The sequence below is a fragment of the Schistocerca serialis genome, chromosome 7, assembly GCF_023864345.2.
Source record: "Schistocerca serialis cubense isolate TAMUIC-IGC-003099 chromosome 7, iqSchSeri2.2, whole genome shotgun sequence".
Lineage (NCBI taxonomy): Eukaryota > Metazoa > Arthropoda > Insecta > Orthoptera > Acrididae > Schistocerca > Schistocerca serialis.
In genome coordinates, this window is record NC_064644.1 from 470,923,537 (window position 1) to 470,947,236 (window position 23,700).

General features: G+C 37.9%; 1 protein-coding gene across 1 annotated transcript in view; it reads left to right on the forward strand.

Moving 5' to 3' along the window:
* LOC126413151 (microtubule-associated protein futsch) overlaps positions 1 to 23,700 on the forward strand; it is a gene marked incomplete at its 5' end in the record, with an annotated part of 139,074 nt that overhangs the window by 111,728 nt on the left and 3,646 nt on the right. The window contains one exon of the mRNA XM_050083045.1: positions 77 to 18,092. Within this exon, the coding sequence (XP_049939002.1) occupies positions 77 to 18,092 (18,016 nt within the window). The remainder of the gene's footprint in view (positions 1 to 76; positions 18,093 to 23,700) is intronic.

Sequence of the window (23,700 nt, forward strand, 5' to 3'; positions counted from 1 at the left end):
CATGGAATGTTTCCCATATATATATATATATTATTTGTTTCTGGCATATTTTAAGACAGAGTTTTCTGGTCCACAGTTACGGTCAGCTGCTCCTGCGGTCATTGATAAGCTGCTGCCAGGAGAAGTTGCCAAGCAGCAGGCCTCACCACCATCAAAGCCCGTGGATAAGGCCGCTCCCAAAAGTGCGACAATCCCCGTCACGGGTGTGGAGAAACCCGTGCAGCCTAGCAAGACTGTTCCCCCAAGCGCCGTTCCACCCCCAGCTGCCCCCACAGCTGCACCTCCTCAGGTTCCAGCAGTGAAGCCTGTTCCGCCGCCGTCAAGGGCCAAGCCCGAACGCTTACCCGCAAAAACCGAACCACCCAAAACTAAGACTGATATAGTTAAGACTGCTGACACAGAAAAAGTTAGTGCAAAAGTAGATAAGACATCCAAGACAGAAGTAGTGAGAATGAAGGGGGAACACAAATCAAAGACAGAAATGAAAACGTCCACAGTGAAAACACGAACTGAAACCAAATCCACCCGTTCCATAGAAAGGAAAGCACAGAGGACAACAATTACAACCTCTAGTGTAACAGAGAAAAAGACTGACATAAAATCTTCTCCTACTACACCTAAAAAATCTGTTGAACATAAAGTTAACGGAGTTGCACCAAAGCCAGAGCCAATGAAACATGCTCGACCATCGAGTAGAACTAGACCGTCCCCAACCTCCACTCCAGCGAAAAGTGCGAAAGAAGCCAATAATCGGAAGGTCGTAGAATCAAAATATCACATTTCAAAAGCCTCTAAATTGACTACATCAAAGGCTCCTAAGAAGGAAGTGCAAGAATCAGCAGCAAAAGCTGAGAGGAAGCCTGTGAGCAGGCGACCAAAGGCAACTCCCAGCTCACCTGCTAAGATGGCAGCAAAATCACCAGGTTCACCAGCCAAGTCTTCTTCTGCCAAAAGCACACCAACTCCATCTGTCAAATCAGAAAAAGAAGCTGTAATCAGAAAAAGAAAGGTTGAAACTGGAAAAATTACTGCTGACTCATCTGCAGTATCAACCCCATCAACTACTGAAGTAGAAACTGTTGTGAAAACAAAGGAAATAGGAAAAGTCCAGGAAACTCCCCTTGTAAATGGCCACATATCAGAAATGATCATAACAAAGGAAGATATCTCCAAGGAGCTTTTAGACAAACCCCTTGAAGAGACTTACATTGAGAGAAAGACTGAAAAAATTGACAGTGAAACTATAAGAAAGTCACCAACTGATGACCAACAAGAAGTTACAGAAAGAGAAGACAAAACTTCAGTTAGAGAGAAAGAAATTAAAGACATTCCTACTATAGAAGGAAAAGAAAAACAAATGGATGAAGAAACTGTAGAAAAAGAAGTAGAAGTTGAAGAAAAAGAGATGGTAGTTGAAGATAAAGAGTCTGAGATAGAAGAGAAGGAAACCGAAGTTGAAGAGAAGGAATCTGAAATTGAAGAAAAAGAATCTGAAGTTGAAGAAGGAGATGATTCCAGGCAACTTATGCATGAAAAGGAAGATATAGAGGCTACAGAAGAGGAACAAACTGAAGAAATTGAGGATGAGGAAGGACCTGTTGACATAAAGGAATCATTGCATGCTGAACTTGAAACAGAAGTAAAGAAACTGATGAGAGAAAAGATAGAAAGAGGAGAAGAAGAAGAAGAAGAAGAAGGGGGAGGAACAGAAGAAGAAGAAGAAGAACAAGAACAAGAAGAGGAGCAAGAAGGGGAGGAAGATGAAGAGGATGAATACTTAATCGTTGAAAAAGAAGATGTGGAATCCTACCAAGAACAAGAAAGTATTGAATCACATTTACCAGATGATTTTGACAACAAAGATATTGATGTTGAGGAAGAAGATGAAGGGGAGCTTCAGAAGCACTTATTAGATGAAGTTGAAACAGAAAAGACAAAGAAAGATATAGAAAAAGAAGAGATGGATACAAAAATGCACAGAGAAGTAGAATCTCAAAAGGAACACTTAATAAAGGAAAAAGAGGTAGATATAATTCTTAAAAGTAAAGCCAAAAAAGAAATAACTGAAACTGAAAAAATGAAGGAGGAACATGTTGAGGAAATAAAAGAGCAAGAAGCAGAAGGTGTTACTGAAGAAACTGCTAAGCCATTGAAGGAAGAAATTACAAAAGATCACATTGAGGAGAAAGTGGAGGAAATTATTTCATCGGCAAAAGAAATAGTAACTAAAGGAAAATTTGAAGATGAAAGAAAGCCTGGAGTGTCTCAAGAATCGGATAAAGATATACAGAAAGAGGAACTGTCTGAGAGCAAGAAAGAACCTGAAACAAGTGAAGATCTCAAAGAAATTTCATCAATTAGTCCTGAAGAGAAAATAGATCTTTCTTCAGAGAAAGTCCGAGAAACTACAGACACTGACCATAAGCTTGATGATGGAGGTCATGAAATGAAAGAGATTCCCTCAAAAGAAATTCTAGAGCAGAAATTTATTGCAGAGGAAAGCCAGCCAGATGAAAAGGTGTCTACAACTATAGAATCTGCTGCAACAACAGCACCAACACTTCCTGAAGATGAACGCATACCTCTAGATGAAATAAAGGAAATCGTTGAAGAAAAATATGTGAAAGAAGAGACAAAGGAGAAAGAAAAACCAGTGGCAGAAGCAGTAACACGTCTAGAGCAGCCAACTACTCTGCCACAAGTTGTAATGCCAATTTTTGAAACTCACATTGCTCATGGGATTATTCATCAAAGAGACATCGTTAAAACACCTGATGAAGTTGCTGACTTGCCAGTCCATGAGGAAGTTGACCCTGGTATGTATGATGCTGATGATTTTGTAAGAGACTTTCATAAAACAAAATATGAAGTGCAACTTTCGAAAAAACAACAAGATACTGAAGAGATCAAGGACTACATACCTGAGGTAGGTGCTGCAGAAGAAAGACTGAAAATAGATACAGGAAAGGCTGACACGTTGAAAGAATCTTTAAAACAGTTTGAAGATGAGAAAGAAGTTGAAGAAGTCAAAATAGCACCTGAGGAAAGATTTGTTGATGAAATTGAAGACATTATACATGTAAAAAGAGAAATATCTGATGCAGCAAAACCATCAGTGAAACCAGTCTCTGTGGCACAACGTGAAGAACCTGTGCCAAAGGAAGACATGGCAAAGCCTACTGATGAGTCAAAACCTGTTACGGTAATATCAGAAGAAAAACTTCTGGAAGCTACCTTTCAGACATATGCAGATCTAAAAGCTACAAAAGAGAAAGTAGACGAATTAAAAGAAAAATTCTCTGAAGAAGCAAAGAAAGCTGTAGAGAAAGAAATAGATTATGCTGAAATTTTAGAAAAAGACATTGCTCATGACAGAGTTGCCTTACAGGAAATGAGAGAAGAAAAGAAAACAGAAGGAGAAGAAATTGCTGCAGAATACATATCTTCTGAAAAGAAATACATAGAAGAACAACTGGAAACTATTTCAGATCAACTAAAACAAAAGGAGAAAGTTATTAGTGAAGAAATTTCAACACTGCAACAAACATATGTAAAGGAGACACCTGAAGATAAAGGAAAGGATGAAATGAAACCACTTCCAATGGATGTTGCGCAGGAAAAGATGCGAGAAGAGAAACAGAAATTTATTACAGAAGATGTCACTGAAAGAATTGAAAAACTGGAAGGGGATAAAGTTATCCAAGACAAAAAGATTGAAAAGGACGTAAAGAAAGATGTTACAGCAGAAATTAAGGAGGTGGAAGACAAAGAAAAGCCTGTTCCAAAGGAAATGACTCAAGAGGTAATTATGCAGGATGAGAAAATTATTTTAGATGAGTTAGTCAGGGCAAAGAAGGTAGCAGAGAAAGATGAACTCATCACAGAAGGTGAAGAAATTAAAAAACTGAAAGAAGAGGAAGTTGTTCCAAAAGAAGTTATTGAGGAGATAATAAAAGACAAGGAAGTATCAAAAGTAATGGGTGAGGAGGAGATGAAAGAAGAAAGAGTTGTTAAAGAAGACATTGTTGAAGAAATCAAACAATTAGAAGGTAAAGAGAAGTCTACTCCAAAGGAAGTTCTTGAAAAGAAAATTAAAGAAGAAGATGAAACCATCTCAAAGGAGATGATTGAGGTAGAGGAAAAGGAAGAGAAAGTTGATACAGAAGATATCATGGATAAAATTCCAAAGCTGGAAGAGAAAGACAAAGATGTTCTGAAGGAAGTTGATGACAAAGAGAAATCTACTCAAAAGGATGTAGCTAAAGATGAAACAAAAGGAGGAGAGGAAATGGGTTTGAAGGAGTTGGTAGACGTAACGAAAAAAAGAGAGATTGTTACAGAAGATATCATAGCAGCTATTCCAAAACTGGAAGACAAACAGAAAGTTTCATTGGTGGAACTTGATGAAAGTAAGACAAAGGACAAGAAAGAAGAAGAAAAGGAAAAAATAATTGCAGAAGAGATAAAGAAAGAAATTGTAGATCTAAAAGAACAGGAGCAGCTTTTGTCCAAAGATGTAGCTAAAGAAAAGCCGGAGGACAAACAGAAAGAAGAGATTGATAAATCTTTAAGAGAACTAGAAGATACAGAGAAACTTTCACCAAAAGAAGTGAAAGAAATCCAAATTTCAAAGGAGAAGATTCCAGAAAAGGAGACAGAAGAGCAATTGATAGTTGCTAAATATACCACTGAAGAAACAGATAAACTCAAAGAAAAAGAGAAAATTCAGGCAAGGGAAATGGTGGAAGATAAAGCAAAAGAAGGTAGGAAAATAGAGTCAGAGGAAATTATTCATGAAAAGAAGAAAGACGAGAGAGAAGTAATTACTAAAGATATCGCTGAAAAACAAGAAGAGAAAGAGAAACTTTCCCCAAGGGAGGTAGCTGAAGAGATTACTGTCAAAGAGGAAGTAAGTGTTTCAGCAGAGGCTATTCAGAGAGAGGAAACTATCAAAGCTGACCTCACCACAGAAATTAAGAAACCACAGGAAATGGAGAAAATTGTATCAAAGGAATTAGTTGAAGAGAAGGAAAAAGAGTCTGAAGAAAAGATAAAAGCTATTACAGAGGATGTGGCATTGATAATGTTAAAAGCAGAAGAAAAGGAGAAGCCTGCTCCAAAGGAAAAGGCTGAAGAGAAGATGAAAGAAGAGAAACTAGTTTCTAAGGAGGCAGCAGAGGAAGATAAGGGAGAAGACAAAGAGACAGTTATTACTGAAGATATACCTGTAGAAATAAAGCAACTAGAAGAAAAAGAGAAACCTGCTCCAACAGAAATTTCTGAACTCAAGACAAAAGAAGAGACAGTAGTACTAAAGGAGCAGGTTGTGGAGAAGAAGGCTGATGACAGAGTTATTACAGAGGATATAACTAAGTTGGAAGTAAAAGAAAAAACTCCCTCTGATGACAGGGTTGAAATAAAGGCAGAAGAAGAGATAATAACTGTAAAGAAAGTGGATGAGGAAAAGAAGGAAGAAGAAAAAGCAAAAGTTGAAGTTGCTGGAAAAAGAATTGTTGAAGAGGGACCAAAGGAAGAGAAAGATATTTCACAGAAGATGGCTGAAGAAAAGATAGAAGAGACGGAGAAAGTTGTTCCAGAAGAAATCACCAAAGAAATAAAACAGCTCGATGCGATTGAGAAACTAGCATCGAAAGAAACAAGCAAAATAAAATCTGAGGATGAAGTGAAAAGAATTTCAAAGGAAATTGATCAAAAAATGATTATAGAAGACAAAAAGAAAATTGTTCCTGAAATCACTGAGCATGTTAAAAAACAGGAAGAAAAAGACACAGGTTTACCAAAGGAAGAAATAGAAGAGATGATTCAGGAGGAATGGGAAATAGTTTCAAAGGAGATGATAGAGGAAGAGAAGAAAGATACAAGTGAAGCTGTAACAGCAGCAACTGTTGTAGACATCAAGGAAGCAGAAGAAAAAGAAATAACTATCCCTAAGGAAATGGATATAGAAAAGATAAAAGAACCAGAGAAAATGATTACAAAGGATGCAATAGTGAAAATGGAAGAACATAAGGTTATTACAGAAGATATCACGGAAGAACTGAAAAAGACAGAAGAAAAAGAGGAAACTGTTCCACATGCATTACCAGAAGAAAAGGAAAAAGAAGCTGAGAAACCACTTTTGAAGGAAACAATAGTGAGAAAGGAAGAAGAGAAGGTTATTACAGAACATATCACTGAAGCAGAGATAAAACCAGAAGAAAAAGAAGAAACTGTGCCGCATGAAATATGTGAAGAAAAGCCAAAGGTAGCTGACACAGTAGTGAAAAAGGAAGAAGAGAAAGTTATTACAGAAGATATCATTGAAGAAGTGAAAAAACCAGAAGAAAAGGATAAAACTGTTCCACATGAAATACCTGAAGACAAGATAAAGGAAGCCGAGAAACTAGTTCCAAAAGAAACAATAGTGAAAAAGGAAGAAGAGAAAGTTGTTACAGCAGATATCACTGAAGAAGAGAAAAAACCAGAAGAAAAAGATAAAACTGTTCCACATGAAGTACCTGAAGACAAGATAAAGGAAGCTGAGAAACTAGTTCCCAAAGAAACAATAGAAAAAAAGGAAGAAGAGAAGATTATTACAGAAGATATCACTGAAGAAGTGAAAAGACCAGAAGAAAAAGAGAAAATGGTTCCATCTAAAATACCCGAAGAAAAGAAAAAGGAAACTGCAAAACCAGTTATAAAGGACACAGTAGTGAAAAAGGAAGAAGAGAAGATTATTACAGAAGACATCACTGAAGAAGTGAAGAAACCAGAAGAGAAAGAGGAAATTATTCCACAAGAAATACCCGAAGTAAAGATAAAGGAAGCTGAGAAACCAGTTTCAAAGGACACAGTAGAGAAGAAGGAAGAAGAGAAGGTTATTTCAGAAGATATCACTGAAGAAGTGAAAAAACCAGAAGAAAAAGAGAAAACAGTTTCACAAGAAATACTTGAAGAAAAGGCAGAGGAAGCCGAGAAACCAGTTTCAAAGGACACAGTAGTGAAAGAGGAAGAAGAGAAAGTTGTTACAGAGGATATTACTGAAGAAGTGAAAAAACAACAAGAAAAAGAGGAAACAGTTTCACAAGAAATACTTGAAGAAAAGGCAAAGGAAGCTGAGAAACCAGTTTCAAAGGACACAGTAGTGAAAGAGGCAGAAGAGAAAGTTGTTATAGCAGATATCACTGAAGAAGTGAAGAAACCAGAAGAAAAAGAGGAAACTATTCCACTTGAAATACCTGAAGAAAAGGCAAAGGAAGCTGAGAAACCAGTTTCAAAAGACAAAGTAGTGAAAAAGGAAGAGGAAGAGGTTATTGCTGAAGATATCACTGAAAAAGTCAAGAAATCAGAAGAAAAAGAGGAAACTTCTCGGCCCAAAATACCCGATGGAAAGATAAAGGAGGCTGAGAAACCAGTCTCAGTGGACACGGTAGTGAAAAAGGAAGAAGAGAAGGTTATTACAGAAGATATCACTGAAGAAGTAAAGAAACCTGAAGAAAAAGAGGAAATTATTCCACATGAAACACCTGAAGGAAAGATAAAGGAAGCTGAGAAATCAGTTTTGAAGGACACAGTAGTGAAAAAGGAGGAAGAGAGGGTTATTAGAGAAGATATCACTGAAGAAGTGAAAAAAACAGAAGAAAAACAGAAAACAGTTCCATCTGAAATACCCGAAGAAAAGAAAAAGGAAGATGCGAAACCTGTTTCGAAAGATGCAGTAGTTAAAAAGGAAGAACAGAAAGTTATTACAGAAGAGGTCACTGAAGAAGTGAAAAAACTGGAAGAACAAGAGGGAGCAGTACCACATGAAATGCCAGAAGAAAAGACAAAGGAAGCTGCAAAACCAGTTTCAATGGACACAGTATTGAAAAAGGAAGAAGATAAGGTTATGACAGAAGATATCACTGAAGAAGCAAAAAAACCTGAAGAAAAAGAGAAAACAGTTCCATCTGAAACACTTGAAGAAAAGGAAAAGGAAGCTGCAAAAGCAGATTCAAAGGACGCGGTGGTGAAAAGGGAAGAAGAGAAGGTCATTACAGAAGATATAACTGAAGAAGTGAAGAAACCAGAAGAAAAAGAGGAAATTATTCCACATGAAATACCCGAAGGAAAGATAAAAGAAGCTGAGAAACCAATTTCAAAGGACACAGTAGTGAAGAAGGAAGAAGAGAAGATTATTACAGAAGATATCACTGAAGAAGTGGAAAAGCCAGAAGAAAAAGAGAAAACAGTTCCATCTGAAATACTTGAAGAAAAGGGAAAGGAAGCTATGACACCAGATTCAAAGGACACAGTAGTGATAAAGGAAGAAGAGAAAGTTATTACACAAGATATCACTGAAGAAGTAAAAAAACCAGAAGAAAAAGAGAAATCAGCTCCACAAGAAATACTTGAAGAAAAGGCAAAGAAAGCAGAGAAACCAGTTTCAAAGGACACAGTAGTGAAAAAGGAAGAAGAGAAAGTTGTTACAGAAGATATCACTGAAGAAGTGAAGAAACCAGAAGAAAAAGAGGAAACTATTCCACATGAAATATCTGAAGAAAAGGCAAAGGAAGCTGAGAAACCAGTTTCAAAAGACACTATTGTGAAAACGGAAGAGGAGGAGGTTATTGCTGACGATATCACTGAAAAAGTCAAAAAATCAGAAGAAAAAGAGGAAACTGCTCGACACGAAATACCCGAAGGAAAGATAAAGGAAGATGAGAAACCAGTTTTGAAGGACACGGTACTGAAAAAGGAAGAAGAGAAGGTTGTTACAGAAGATATCACTGAAGAAGTGAAAAAACCAGAAGAAAAAGAGAAAGCAGTTCCACAAGAAATACTTGAAGAAAAGGCAAAGGAAGCTGAGAAACCAGTTTCAAAGGACACAGTAGTGAAAAAGGAAGAAGAGAAGGTTGTTACAGAAGATATCACTGCAGAAGTGAAAAAACCAGAAGAAAAAGAGAAAACAGTTCCATCTGAAATATTTGATGAAAAGGCAACAGAAGCTGAGAAACCAGTGTCAAAGGACACAGTAGTGAAAAAGGAAGAAGAGAAAGTTGTTACAGAAGACATCACTGAAGAAGTGAAAAAACCAGAAGAAAAAGAGAAAACAGTTCCACAAGAAATACTTGAAGAAAAGGCAAAGGAAGCTGAGAAACCAGTTTCTAAGGACACAGTAGTGAAAAAGGAAGAAGAGAAGGTTATTACAGAAGATATCACTGAAGAAGTGAAAAAACCAGAAGAAAAAGAGAAAACAGTTCCACAAGAAATACTTGATGAAAAGGCAAAGGAATCTGAGAAACCAGTGTCAAAGGGCACAGTAGTGAAAAAGGAAGGAGAGAAGGTTATTACAGAAGATATCACTAAAGAAGTGAAAAAACCAGAAGAAAAAGAGAAAACAGTTCCATCTGAAGTACCCGAAGAAACGACAAAGGAAGATGGAAAGCCAGTTTCAAAAGACACAGTAGTGAAAAAGGAAGAAGAGAAAGTTATTACAGAAGATGTCTCTGAAGAAGTGAAAAAAGCAGAAGAACAAGAGGGAGTAGTACCACACAAAAAACCAGAAGAAAAGACAAAGGAAGCTGCAAAACCAGTTTCAAAGGACACAGTCTTGAAAAAGGAAGAAGAGAAGGTTAGTACAGAAGATATCACTGAAGAAGTGAAAAAAACAGAAGAAAAAGAGAAAACAGTTCCATCTGAAATACCTGAAGAAAAGACAAAGGAAGATGTAAAACCAGTTTCAAAGGACACAATAGTTAAAAAGGAAGAAGGGAAGATTATTACAGAAGATGTTACTGAAGAAATGAAGGAACCAGAAGAAAAAGAAGAAATTGTTCCACACGAAATACCTGAAGAAACGGCAAAGGAAGCTGAGAAACCAATTTCAAAGGACACAGTACTGATGAGGGAAAAGGAGGAGGTTATTACAGAAGATATCACTGAAAAAATGAAGAAACCAGAAGAAAAAGAGGAAACTGTTCCACATGAAATACCTAAAGAGAAGGCAAAGGAAGTGGAGAAACCAATTTTGAAGGACACAACAGTGACAAAGGAAGAAGAGAAGATTATTACAGATGATATCAGTGAAGAAGTGAAGAAACCAGAAGATAAAGAGAAAGCTGTTCCACATGAACTGCCCGAAGAAAAGGCAAAGGAAGCTGAGAAACCAGTTTCAAAGGACACAGTATTGAAAAAGGAAGAAGAGAAGATTATTACAGAAGATATTACGGAAGTGAAAAAGCCAGAAGAAAAAGAGAAACCTGTTCCATATGAAATAGTTGAAGAAAAATCTAAGGAAGTGGTCAAAGCAGTTTTGAAGGACACAACAGAGAAAATTAAAGAAGACAGAAGCAAAGATTTGGAAAAAGAAAAACTCATTTCAAAGGATATAGATGAGCAATATATTGTTTCACCTGAAAAGGCTGAAGAAGGAAAAAAACCTTCCCTGAGGGATATGCCCTCTTCCAAAGAGTTTGTCGAAGAAAGGAGAAAAGTAGAAGAGAAAAGTTCCACACCAGAAATCACAGAAAAGAAGGATGATGTAAAAGATGTGCCTCCTTCAGAGAAAATGGTTGAAAAAGAGAGGTATATTTCAGAAGATCTGCTTGAAGAAAAAAAGGAAGGTGAAGAGAAGGAAGAGGTTGTCCCAAAGGATCTTATTAAAGAAGGACAGAAAGTAGACACAATTCATATAGATCATACAGAAAAAGAAAAGGAAAAAGATGAGAGAGAGAAGAGAGTTACAGAGAAAATTATTGAAGAAAAGAAGAAAGAAGTAGGTGAAGAAAGTATTATTGTGAAGGACTCTGTGGAACATGAGAAAAAAGGAGAACCAATAGCTGTAGAGGATATTACCAGTGTAATAGGGAAAGAGGAACCTAAGAAAGACAAAGCTGCTTCAAAGGAACTGCTTGAAGAAAAGAAAGAAGAGAAAGAAAAAGAGAGAGCCATTACAGATATTAGTAAAGAACAGGAAGGCCAACAAGAGGCAGAGAAGATTACTTCAAAACAATTCATTGAAAAAGTCGGAATGGAGGGAACTACAGCAAAAATTGCTCCAAAGTATGTAGTTGAAGAAAAGGAAAAAGATGAAGTTATTTCAAAGGCTGTGACTGAAGAAAAAATAGATGACCTCGAAAAAAGAAGGATTGTCACTACATACGAAAAAATTTCAGACAAGATTGAAACTATTTTTGACATTAAAACTGATTTGTCACTCCAGGAAACTTCACAACTTACAGCTACAACAGCAAAGGAAGTTAAGCCTGCAGAAGTGATCAAAACTAACGGTGAACTTGAAAAGAGTGAAGAGAAAGTACCACAAGTGAAAATGCCTGGAGAGACAGCTATCAAGGGAGAGCCAGAAGATGAGGTTGATCAGGAGATGGAACCTGGAAAAGAAACAATTACAGCACCAAGTGCTTTATCTGCCACGTATCTTGAAATTATAGACAAGCTACAAAAAGAAGAACCTTCAGAAGTTGATAAACAGGAAGATGAAGAGTCACCAAAGAGAGAAGAGCTCAAAGTTAGTGAAGCTGACAAATCTCTTCACAAAGAAGTATCAAAAACGACAGAAGAATTGGAAGAAATATCCGTTACGTCTAGTCAAATGACAGATATTAAACATTTGCCACAGGAAGGTGTAAAGCCAGAAATTACAAAAGACTCACACAGAAAAGAAGAGGAGCAAATGTCAGAAGGAAAACCATCCCTACAAGAACAAGAACTCATAAGCAAAAAAGACAAGGCAGAGATAGGAGTAGAAAAGGAAGATAAAACGGTGAAAGTAGAAGCTGACTCATTAGAAACTGAGAAAACACCAGCAACTGTAGAATGGTTAACTTGTGTAGTTAAGGACACAAAGCCATCATTGGGAGAAGAGCAGGAAGAGATCTTTAAGAAAGTTGTTAGCACAAAAGAGAAGAAAGTTACTGAGACAGAAGATCAAATTGATGAGAAGAAAGTGAAGGAGAAACAACAAGAGATAGAAAAGACTGTCAAGGACACTGATGTCATGTCAGTCATAACAGAAAGACAGAAGACATTACCTGACAGTGAAACTAGCAAGGAAATTCCTACAAGTATTGACCAAAAGAAGCAGCCAACTGGAGAAAGAGAAATAATAGAAGAATCAATTGAAGTGGTGAAAAGTCAACCAAAATATGAGGCAGACAGACCAGCAGAAACGTTCAGTGAGGTGTATCAGGAAGACAAGAAAGATGAGCTTGCAAAATCAGTGTCTTCAGAAAAGGAGAAGCAACTAACAGATGAAGAGGAAAAGAAACTAAAGACAGAAAAGTTACTTTTAGAGACAGAGGGCAGCATTATTTCAAAAGATTTAGCTGAAACTATCACCACAACTGTAATGAAAGAATACATCCTGAAAACTACACACATAACATCGGATTCTGTTACATCAGATGTACCAGCCCCTGGAAAAATGCCTGTACAACCATCTGTGGAACCTGAAATAACACCTTTGCAAGAAAACGTGGAGATTAAAGAGACTGGACTACCACCAAAAGTGGAAGACACTGATAAAAGAGCTGCAGATGCACTAATTTCTCATGAACTCAAAGACACAGAAAAACTTTCTGCAGGTCAAGAAATAGGAAAAGATAAGCAGCTGGGAATTTCTGAAGAAACTACTGTTTCAAAAGTGAAAGAAGTTTCAAAAGAAGTAAAAGATGATGGGATTACAAGCAAATTACCAACTTCAGCTGCTGACCATAGATCAGATGATGAAGATGGTGAACCACCTCCATCTCCAGGAGAAGAATACATTGATTCAGGAATGGAGGAAGAACCAGTCTATACCAAACTTGATGCACCAGAACTTCCAGAATATGTAACTGTTACTCCTGACTCCACACCTGCATCACCAAAAGCATTGCCCTTAAGGCCACAGGATGACTCTGCAAAAACGCATCTTCCTGGATCTGAAGAGAAGGAAGGAAAAGAAAAACTTAAACCTGAACATACTGAAACTGACAAGAAAGAGCCTGCCAAGGTAACAACTACAGCCCTTCCCCAGGAAAAAGAGGTGGAGTATAGAAAGTATGTGGATGACACTGGTGACAAAACTGGTCAACCAGGAGAAGTTATCACAGACAAAGATGGTCATATTGTAACAAGAAGAACAAAAACTGAATACAAAACAATTGTGACCAGGGAAGGTAAGCCTGATGAAAGGACAGTTTCAAGTCTAGTGGCTGGTTCAGTTATTCCTATCTCATCGGGTGAGATCACAACATATACAACTGGAGTTAAAGATGACAAACTATCAGATGAAGAACATCTGGAAGAAATTGATGATGATTCCAAAGAATCAGTCTCAGAGGAAACATTCACAGATGAAGATGGTAAAACTGTAACAAGGAAGATAGTAAGGCGTTACAAGACAGTGGTTACCAGCAGAACTGAATCAGCTGAAGAGAAAGGTATAATGAAAGAAATTCAGCCCTCATTTTCATCTGAAGCAGGACCTGGTTCATTTATACCTGTTTCATCAGGTGAGATCACAACGTATACAACTGTAGTTAAAGGTGACAGACTATCAGATGAAGAACATCTGGAAGAATTTGATGATGACTCAAAAGAATCCGTCTCAGAGGAAACATTCACAGATGAAGATGGTAAAATTGTAACAAGAAAGGTAGTAAGGCGTTACAAGACAGTAGTAACAAGCAGAACTGAGTCAGCTGATGAGAAGGGTGAAATAAAAGAATTTCAGCCCCCATTTTCATCTGAAGCAGGACCAATGGTACTACCGTCATCCTCAAAAACAACAACAACAACAACAAAAATAATTGAAGGTCATGAATATCCACTAGACACTGACAAGCAAGATGACAAAGCAGCTGTTTCAGAAGAAACATTCACAGACAAGGATGGCAAAACTGTGACAAGAAGAACTGTGCGACACTACAGAACTTACATAACTCAGTCCACAGGAGAAATCGAACCGACTCATATAAAGACAGATGACAGAACTCCCCTTGAACCAGCTCAAGATGTTGATGAAAGTGAAACACGTGTTACAGTGTCCACAGACAAAGCAGGCACAGAAGAAATCGTGGAGTTCGATGACGACGATGAAAAAGAATCAGTAACCGAAGAAACATTTACAGACGAAGAAGGTAGGACAGTAACAAGAAGAGTAATAAGGAGGTATAAGACAGTGATAACGAAAGAAAGGGAAGTAGTGGATGAGAAACCAACTACAAAACTGGTAACTACTACAGCAACAAAGAAGACTGAAACAAAAGAAGGTGACGACATTGATGATGGTGTAGAAATGGAAGAATGCACAGAGCTCAGTGATCAGGATGAAAAAGAATCTGTGTCTGAAGAAACATTCACAGATGAAAGTGGCAAAACTGTAACCAGAAAAATTGTAAGACGGTACAAGACAGTTGTCACAAGGGGAAGTGAATCTGTTGATACAAAAGATTCCATTAAATTACCACCTAAGGAAGCAAAGGGTATTGCAGATGAAATAGAAACAGAACAGGCTGACTTAGATGATCAAGATGAAAAAGAATCTGTAACTGAGGAAACATTCACTGATGAAACTGGCAGAACTGTAACAAGGAAAATTGTCAGACGTTATAAGACAGTGGTGACAAAAGAAAGTTCCTCTGTAGGTGCAGAAGACTCTAGGCAAATAAGAGCTACAGATATAACTGCTTCAGAAAAGTCTCCAGATATTCTCACCCAGAAAACATACACTACTGTAATTAAATCAGATGATGATAGAGATGATGGGGTAGAAACAGATAAATTAGATGAATTTGATGATCAGGATGAAAAAGAATCTGTGTCTGAAGAAACATTCACAGATGAAAGTGGCAAAACTGTGACCAGAAAAATTGTAAGACGGTATAAGACAGTTGTCACAAGGGGAAGTGAATCTGTTGATACAAAAGATTCCATGAAATTAGCTCCTAAAGAAGCAAAGGATATTGTAGATGAAATAGAAACAGAACAGGATGAATTAGATGATCAAGATGAAAAAGAATCTGTGACTGAAGAAACGTTCACTGACGAAAATGGCAGAATTGTAACAAGGAAAATTGTCAGACGGTACAAGACAGTGATAACAAAAGAAAGTTCTTCTGTGCATGCAGAAGACTCTAGCCAGATAAGAGATACAGACACAATTGCTTCGGAATTGTCTCCAACTGTTCTCACCCGGAAAACATACACTACAGTAATTAAGTCAGATGATGATAGAGATGATGGTGTAGAAACAGATAAATTAGAGGAGTTTGATGATCAGGATGAAAATGAATCTGTGAGTGAAGAAACCTTCACAGATGAGGGTGGCAGAACAGTAAGAAGGAAAATTATAAGGCATTACAAGACAGTCATTAGACAAGAAGGTGAACCCACAGATGCAAAAGATTCTACGACAATAAAAATGGAAAAGATAAGTGCCCCAGACCTAACCTTAACTGCAACTACCAGCGAAAGTTGCACGACAGATATAAAAGAAGGTGTTGGTGTAGATGATGGTATTGAAATAAGTGACCAAGATGGCAAAGAATCTGTGACTGAAGAAACTTTCACAGATGAAAATGGCAGAATTGTAACAAGGAAGATTGTAAGGCGATACAAGACTGTGGTAATGAAAGAAAGTGGGTCTTTGGAGGATAAAGGCACTAGTGAAATAGAGAAGAAAGATGTAAGAGATATGGAACAGATGTCAACTGCTTTTACTACAGATACACATACTACAGCACTAGGTGTCATAGAAAGAGATGAACTTACAGACTTTGATGATCAAGATGAAAGGGAATCTGTCTCTGAAGAGACATTCACTGATGAGGATGGCAGAACAGTGACTAGAAAAATTGTGAGGCGGTACAAGACAGTGGTCACAAAAGAGAGTGAGTTACCTGACGAAAAAGATACCAGTCAATTAACAAAAGTGCTGGGAACTGGTTCAGAACTGCCAACCACTACTATCTTGAGGAAAATTTACACTACAGTCACTAAAGATGGTGAAGGTACTGAAGATGGTTTAGAAACAGAGCAGCTTGATGAGCTGGATGACCAAGATGGAAAAGAATCTGTCGCTGAAGAGACATTTACAGATGAGCATGGAAGAACTGTCACAAGAAAAATTGTGAAAAGATATAAGACAGTAGTGACAACAGAAGGTGAAGATGTTATTGGAGACATTAGTAGTGATGGCAAGAAAGAGAGAGATGATGATGACAGTAAAGATTCAGTGACAGAAGAAACATTTACAGATGAAGAAGGAAGAACTGTAAGAAGGAAAATTGTGAAGCATTACAAAACAACAGTGTTAAAAGCTGATGACATCACGGATAAAACATTATCTACAACAGAGTTACAATTTGATCCAGATGCAAAAGAGAAAAGCATTGCTTTGAGTTCATTTACTACTGCTGAAGGCAAAAGTGACATTCCCCTTGATTTTACTGAAGGTGAGGATGGAAAAGATTCCATTATAGAAGAAACTTTCACAGGAGAAGACGGAAGTGTTGTAACCAGGAAGATAACAAGACAATACAAAACCATTTTAAAACAGGAGGCTGGATCTGATGATCATCATTTTATAACAAAAATTTCAACAGGGTCAGCTGACTCAAGTTTACCACTGACCACCACCACAATGACAAAAACCTACACAACTGTAACAAAACAAGGTGATGACTATGGTGACGACTTCTCGGAAGATTTAGGAAAAGCTCATGAACCCAGTGGGGCAACGTCTAAAACCACCACTACAGTGACTACAATTACTAAAAGAATTTCTTCAAAGGATGGAGAAGAAGAAATAACTGAAGCCACTACAGAGGAAGTAACTTCTGAAGATGGAAAAGAACAAAGTACTGTCACAGTTACCACAAAGAGAGATGAACATGGTGATATGGTAGTTCACACATCAATAACCCCCAGAGATAAAGAAATTGATGGTTACAGTATTGCAGGACCAGTTAGCTTCATTGGCAGTGATAAAGGGGAGCATTTGGCACACTCCACTGTTAGTACTACTGTTACGACTTCTCAGATGACCACAGATGCCTGGAAGACTGGTAGAAAACATGACTCACAGCAGTGTGACAGTGATGAGGAAGATGACCCTACATCGCCACTAAGCATTACATCACAACTTGCACATTCTCCACCATCACATTTTGGATTTGAAACATCTGCTAGTCCTACAGCATCAATAGAGCTTTACTCACCCAAAGTCATTCCTTCACAAAAAGTAAGTTCCACACAGATGACTAGTTCATTTTATGGTAGTTTGCCATCTGGAGAAGAGCAGTTGACATCTACAGATGAGAAACTGGACTTCCAAAGGGCACTTCATGAACACAGAGAAGCAAGAGGTGAAGATCTCCAGTCATCTTTCCACAGCCCACCTGTGCACAAAACTGTAACAATGGGTTACAAAGAGGGATTGCTACATGGTGAACAGCTGTCATCAGGAATAAATGGCCAAAAGCATGAAGATATTGACAGCAAAGGAGCTACCACAAAAATTATTCCTTCCAGTAGTGGAGTGAGTGCCACAAGCCAAAAAATACCTCCAGTAGTAACCAGTGCACACCTTCCTGCTGAGCATGGTCAGTCAGCACAAAAAGATACAAAGGGTGACAAACAAAAGGATCCAATTGGCAGTTGGGGGAAACCACTTGGACTCCCAGCACCTGCACCGCCACCTGCGAACACAATCACAACTAATGGCGAAGTCAACACAGCTACTAAGCCCGGGACCCCAAAAAAGGAAAAGAAAGCTATGCAAATGAAGAAGAACTTAGTAATGAATGAAAACAACAAAGCAGCAAATGCACAATCAGCAAAAGAATCAAAATCTAGGCGTTCAGAATCACCAGTAAAACAGAAGAATGTGTCAAATAAAGATGTTGGGAAAAACACAAAAGTTCCTGGAGGCCATATATATATTGACCTAACCTATGTCCCACATCATGGAAATTCATACTACACCAATGTAGAATTTTTCAAGAAAGTCAGAGCAAGGTACTATGTATTCAGTGGCACAGAACCAAGTCGAGATGTCTACAATGCTCTACTTGAAGCTAAACAAACATGGGAAGATAAGGATTTAGGTAAGTTCTTACAAGCTTTAGTATTTAACAAAAACAGTACAAATTCTTGTTTTATAATTTTACAAGTTATATTAAGACAGATAAACTACTCATACTAATGCCTTTATATATGGTACTTTTCTATGTTCCTGGTGATTAACATTCCAAGGTCCAGATCAATTCTTCCTCATCCATCCACCCATTCATCCATGTGTCCTTTAAATCCCATGGTGGAGAACTTTCACGGATGTGGAATGAGTCAAATTATACATTAAAAAGAGAGACAGTTACTGTAAACATTAATTAGGTAGCACTGAGCTGTAATATACTATTTTTGCAAACTCAGGCTACATTTAATTCAGTACAGTTATCAGGAAAGCTACTACTTCTTAAGCTGTATTAAATAGTAACTAAATTTGTTTTTGGATAAGTTACATCCAGAAAACACTGCTGTCCAAAAATAATTCTATTTGTAACCAAACACAGACAAAGGAGTGAACTGCAACTTGATTGGGTATCTTGTACTGCTAACTAAATGCCTATAAAGTAATGTATCGTGGAAAATGAGTTATATAAAGTTCTAACAACAAATGCCTTTTTGCAGTTAGTATTGCTACTTCTGATGAACAATCAGCAATTATCAATGCTTGAAAGTAGATCATTAAAATTTTTTTTGGAGGTCTGGTTAATCAGTGATTTCCATCATTTCTTTTTGAATTTCCAACATATGCATTATATCTTAAGGGAACTGTTGAAGACACTTACCTTATTAAAGACAGAGTAAATTGTTTACTTTAATTAGTAAACGAGTTGGTACCATTGTGAGACACACCCGAGAGAGACAGCATATAGAGTGTACAAACTAAACAAATAAATATGATATGAATTTAAATGTTTCCTGCTATGAATACACTTTATCTTTGCCTCTGGGTTTCATAGTTCCAAACTTGTAGAAATCAGATGATACAGACTTTCACAGCTGGTATTTATGAACTTACTGATTTTGGTTTTACAAGTTTTAGACTGTAGAACAAGGCATATTTCGTTGCCTAACATTTAGTCTTCCAATGCTGGATACATCATCAGAGGCTATAATGACTCAGAAAGCAATTGCAATTTCCACATTTTCTGAAGTATTTCAATTCCAATATTAAGATTAGTGCTGTTGCTTAGAATACCTGAGAGAACTCTACAGAAGGCCCACTCTACAGAAATTCCAATCACCATCCCAAGCAAAAAAGAGTAGCAATCAAAACATTGGTGAACCACACTACAAGAATCTGTGAATCGGTGCTTGGAGGGTGAGCCAAATCATTTGAGAACCTCCTTCAGAAGAAATAGCTACTCTGACAAAGGGATAAATACAGCATTACACCCTAAAAGATATAGAGGTTCTAGTGAAAAAAGAACTGACTAAAAGGGTAGTTTGTGTAGCACTTGTAAAAACAGCAACAGACTGCTTCTGTAAAGTATTAAGAAGACAAGATACTGACACAGTGATTTTTGATTAAATAAACATGAAAGGTGTGTGAATATTTGAACACTGTACTGCTTGTCACAGCAGTAGTATATAAAATTCCTTGCACTCACATCAAGTTTACATAGGAGTTGCAAAAAGAAGCATTAACATCCAATTTAATGAATAAAAGAGCAATTGTCATCTGACAGGATGGATAAATTGGCAGTAGCAGATAACATACTAGGACAAGGGAACCACCATATTCATTTCTCTGATACTGTGGTTTCATCTAGATCCAATAATTACTATGCTAGGATGTACAGATGTTATAAAAATTCAGAAGCACAAAAACAACTTCATCAGAAAAGGGAGATTGTTGGAATTGGCCAAGTTGTGGTTCTTCATGCTAAATAAACCAAAAAGTCCCAATTATTCCCCACTACAAGCTCTGTAACACACAACAGTCTGATTCAATGATCTTAGGCGGCTGCCTGATGATGTCATGAATCGACCATTGGGTGGGTAATTATAAACAGCTGGGTTTGCTGAGCTTACTTTAGACTGTAACTTCTTTCTGAGTCATTGTAGCCTATGATGACGTCTCCAGCATTGTAAGAGGAAATGTTAAGCACAGAAATATGCCTTGGACCATGGCCTAATGCCCACAGAACAAAAATCACCAAAAATACAGAACTCAGATGATTTATGATCAGTAGTGCTTTGTGTCTAGTCACTGGCAGGCTTAGTTATCAAAAAATGTGTGCTGTAGCTGTACAACAACTATTGTTGAAAACTGTGATTCATTTTTGCTGATACATAACTTCCAACAGTATGCTGACGTGCCAAAATAATTATGACCACCTACTTAACAGTGTTTTGTCTCACATTTTTAAAGCAATAAAGCAGCAATTCTACATGGCATGGATCCAAAAAATCCCTGGTAGGTTTCTGTATGTATGTAACTTCAGATGTCTACTCACAGGTCATGCAGTTCTGATAAATTATAAACTGGTGGTTTGTGAGTGAGAAACTGGCACCTGGTGGCATCCCAAAGAGGTTCATCATGTTCAGATCAAGAAAATTTGTGGCCAAGTCAGCAATTTGAGTACAGTATGACGCTGCTCAAACCACTGCAACATGTTTTTGGCCTTGTGACATGTACAGCTGTCACACTGGATGATTCCATTGCCAAGGGGAAGACATAGAGCATTAAGGGATGTGAGAGGTTCCCAGTAATGTGTGTGTAGCTCACAGCTGCCATAATGCCTTCAACTACTACTATAGTTGCCACTGAAGCCCTAGTGAAAGTACTACATGCCACAAAACAGGCCCCACTGGTATGTGTTTGTGGCTCCATGCATGTTTTGAGCACTGTTCACCTGAATGGCAGCATATCTAGATGCAACCATAAACCTGGTGCAACAAGAAATGTGAGTGATCCAACCAGTTGACATGTTCCAGTTAATCCCTGGTCCAATATCAGTGACCCTGTGCCCATTGCAATCTTAACTGACTGTGTCGTTGGGTCAACTTGGAAACATGTAGGGACGTTTGCTGAAGAGGCCCATATTCAACAATGTACACTGTACACTGTGCTCTGAAACACTTGTAACTGTACCAGCATTGTACTGTCACAGATTTGCTGCAGACCAATGCCTATCTTGCTTTGCAGAGCAGGCAAGCCACTGATCTCCATGTTCTGTGCTGTGGCTTGGATGTCCAACACCTTGTCATCTACTCGTGGTTTCAGCATCCTTAAACCACTTTCCATAAATGCTAATGACAGTGGCTAGTGAACAGCTGACCAGCCTTCCCATTTCCAAGATGTTAGTTCCCAGGCATCATGCCATAACAATTTGCCAATTGCCAAAGTTATTTATCTCAATGGATTTCCCCCTTTGCAACCTTTATCTCTACTGGAGTGATTTCCAGTTTCTATGCCCCACATACAAGCTTTCCACACTGCATCACATGCCAGCAACTACCTACCAACCTGATTAGTCTCTCATCTAATTCTACTATTATCAGTCTTATTTATGTTTTTAGCCTTTTCATTTCTACTATTATGGAACTGCTCTCCATCTGGCTGGAGGGTTTTTTTTTATTCTGTTTGTCATACTCTTGCATTGGTTTAGCACTATTCAGACATGAAGATGTGCCTCTCACCACTGATGAGCCCTATGGGATCCCTTGTCTGCTGAGTGTCAGATAAGCTTGACCAATATACTTTTATCTCTCTTTAAATTATTTATCAACTATGGGACCAATATTGCTTTTGATGACTCAACACTCATACGTCACAATTCAGTCAGTAGTCTGACTAATGTCATTGACTCCAAATGGACTAGCCCTTGAATGATGGACTGATCATCTCATGTCTCTGTTTAGTCCCTTAACCACTTCTAAATAAGGCCCACCACAACCCCAGGAGGCATTCACTCTGACGGTGGACAGTAGTCGAGTGGTCGTAATTTTTTGGCTCATCAGTGTATGTGACAACATGTGTGCATTCATCACAATTTATTCTGATCATCGTTTGTGTGTGTGTGTGTGTGTGTGTGTGTGTGTGTGTGTGTGTGTGTGTGTGTGTTTTAATACTGAAAATATCAAGCAGTATAGCTCACCATCAGTTGCAAAACACTGGACACACATTCAGGAGTGCAGTGATAAATCCCCATCCAACCATCCAGTTTAGGTATACTGTGCTTTCCCTACATTACCTAAGGCAAATGCGTGGATGGTTTCTTTGAAAATTACATCATTGATTTCCATCCCTGCCTCTCCCCAATCTCAGCTTGTGCTCTGTCTCTGATGACCTGTCATTGCTGCTGTAATGTTGAGCCTTAATCTACCTTCCTATTTACCCCTTAAAATACCTATATCATGTATCATGTGTGCTAAGCAACTGCTGCTTACCAGTTGATGAAGCAGGAGGAAACGAGCAGGATACGCAAACAAAAAAAGTTAGTTTAACCTACAAATTCTGTAGCTTCAAAAATAGTTTGTCCGCTAGAAGGTAAAGGCAAGTGGGGAAGTATATGCAAAGATGTAAAAATGAAATAGAAAAGGAAACACTGATCCATCTCCTGGAAAGGAGATGGAATTTCTTTATTTCGGATTGCTTATGTGGACCTTTGTCTTTCCTTCCTTCCCTCTTCCACCAGTTCATTGTTCCCTCACAGTTTTCTGTTTCCTGTTTGTGTTTTGCTTTCAATTAATGGAATGCTTCTGAAGTTCTGTGTTTTGACCTCTTGGTTGTTGTTTTCTCCACCCACATGTTTGCCACCCCGCTGCAGTCAACATGTACCCCTGTTCACTCTCATATGATACAGTTTCATGTTTTGAATTTCACTGACATAAAATTATCTCTGATCTGTCACATTTATTCCTAAAAAAAAGTTTCTGTGCTGCCTGGAAGAGTAAGATATTATTGTAGTACCATACTATAGCTAAATATATTCCAAATTATCCATTTCTGGTGCAAAACTCATCCTTGCTTTAGAAACCAGTAATGCTTTTCCTCTCTACCAAGTTGTTGGGTTTCTATTCCTGTCACTGGCCAGAGTGGCCGTGTGGTTCTAGGCGCTACAGTCTGAAGCCGAGCGACCGATACAGTCGCAGGTTCAAATCCTGCTTCGGGCACGGATGTGTGTGATGTCCTTAGGTTAGTTAGGTTTAATTAGTACTAAGTTCTAGGCGACTGATGACCTCAGAAGTTAAGTCGCATAGTGCTCAGAGCCATTTGAACCGTTTGAACCATCTATTCCTGTCCTCCTTATAACAACTCTTATTTTCTACATTAATGTACAGCCCCTTTTTTCTCCTAAAGCATTTGCTCTGTTTCAGGAACTTCCAACTCACAATTTGTTACTTATAGTTCTGCGAACATATTACCACTGACATTATCATCTGAATGTCCCCCTCATGCCAATTCTTAATACCTCCTTATATGTTTTAAATGAACTGTACCCTCTGTTTACCTCCTCAAGCTATTAACTTCCTGTCCAATTTCACTCATCACGAAGAAGTTCAGCATCCTCACTACTTTCTAATGTCTCATTTTTCCCACCATTTTGATTGTATTTGTGCTCCTGTCTTAAATTGATGATGCCAAAGCATTATATGTATAAAGTATGTCAAAAGGTACTTGTACAGTAGTTTCCAACTGTA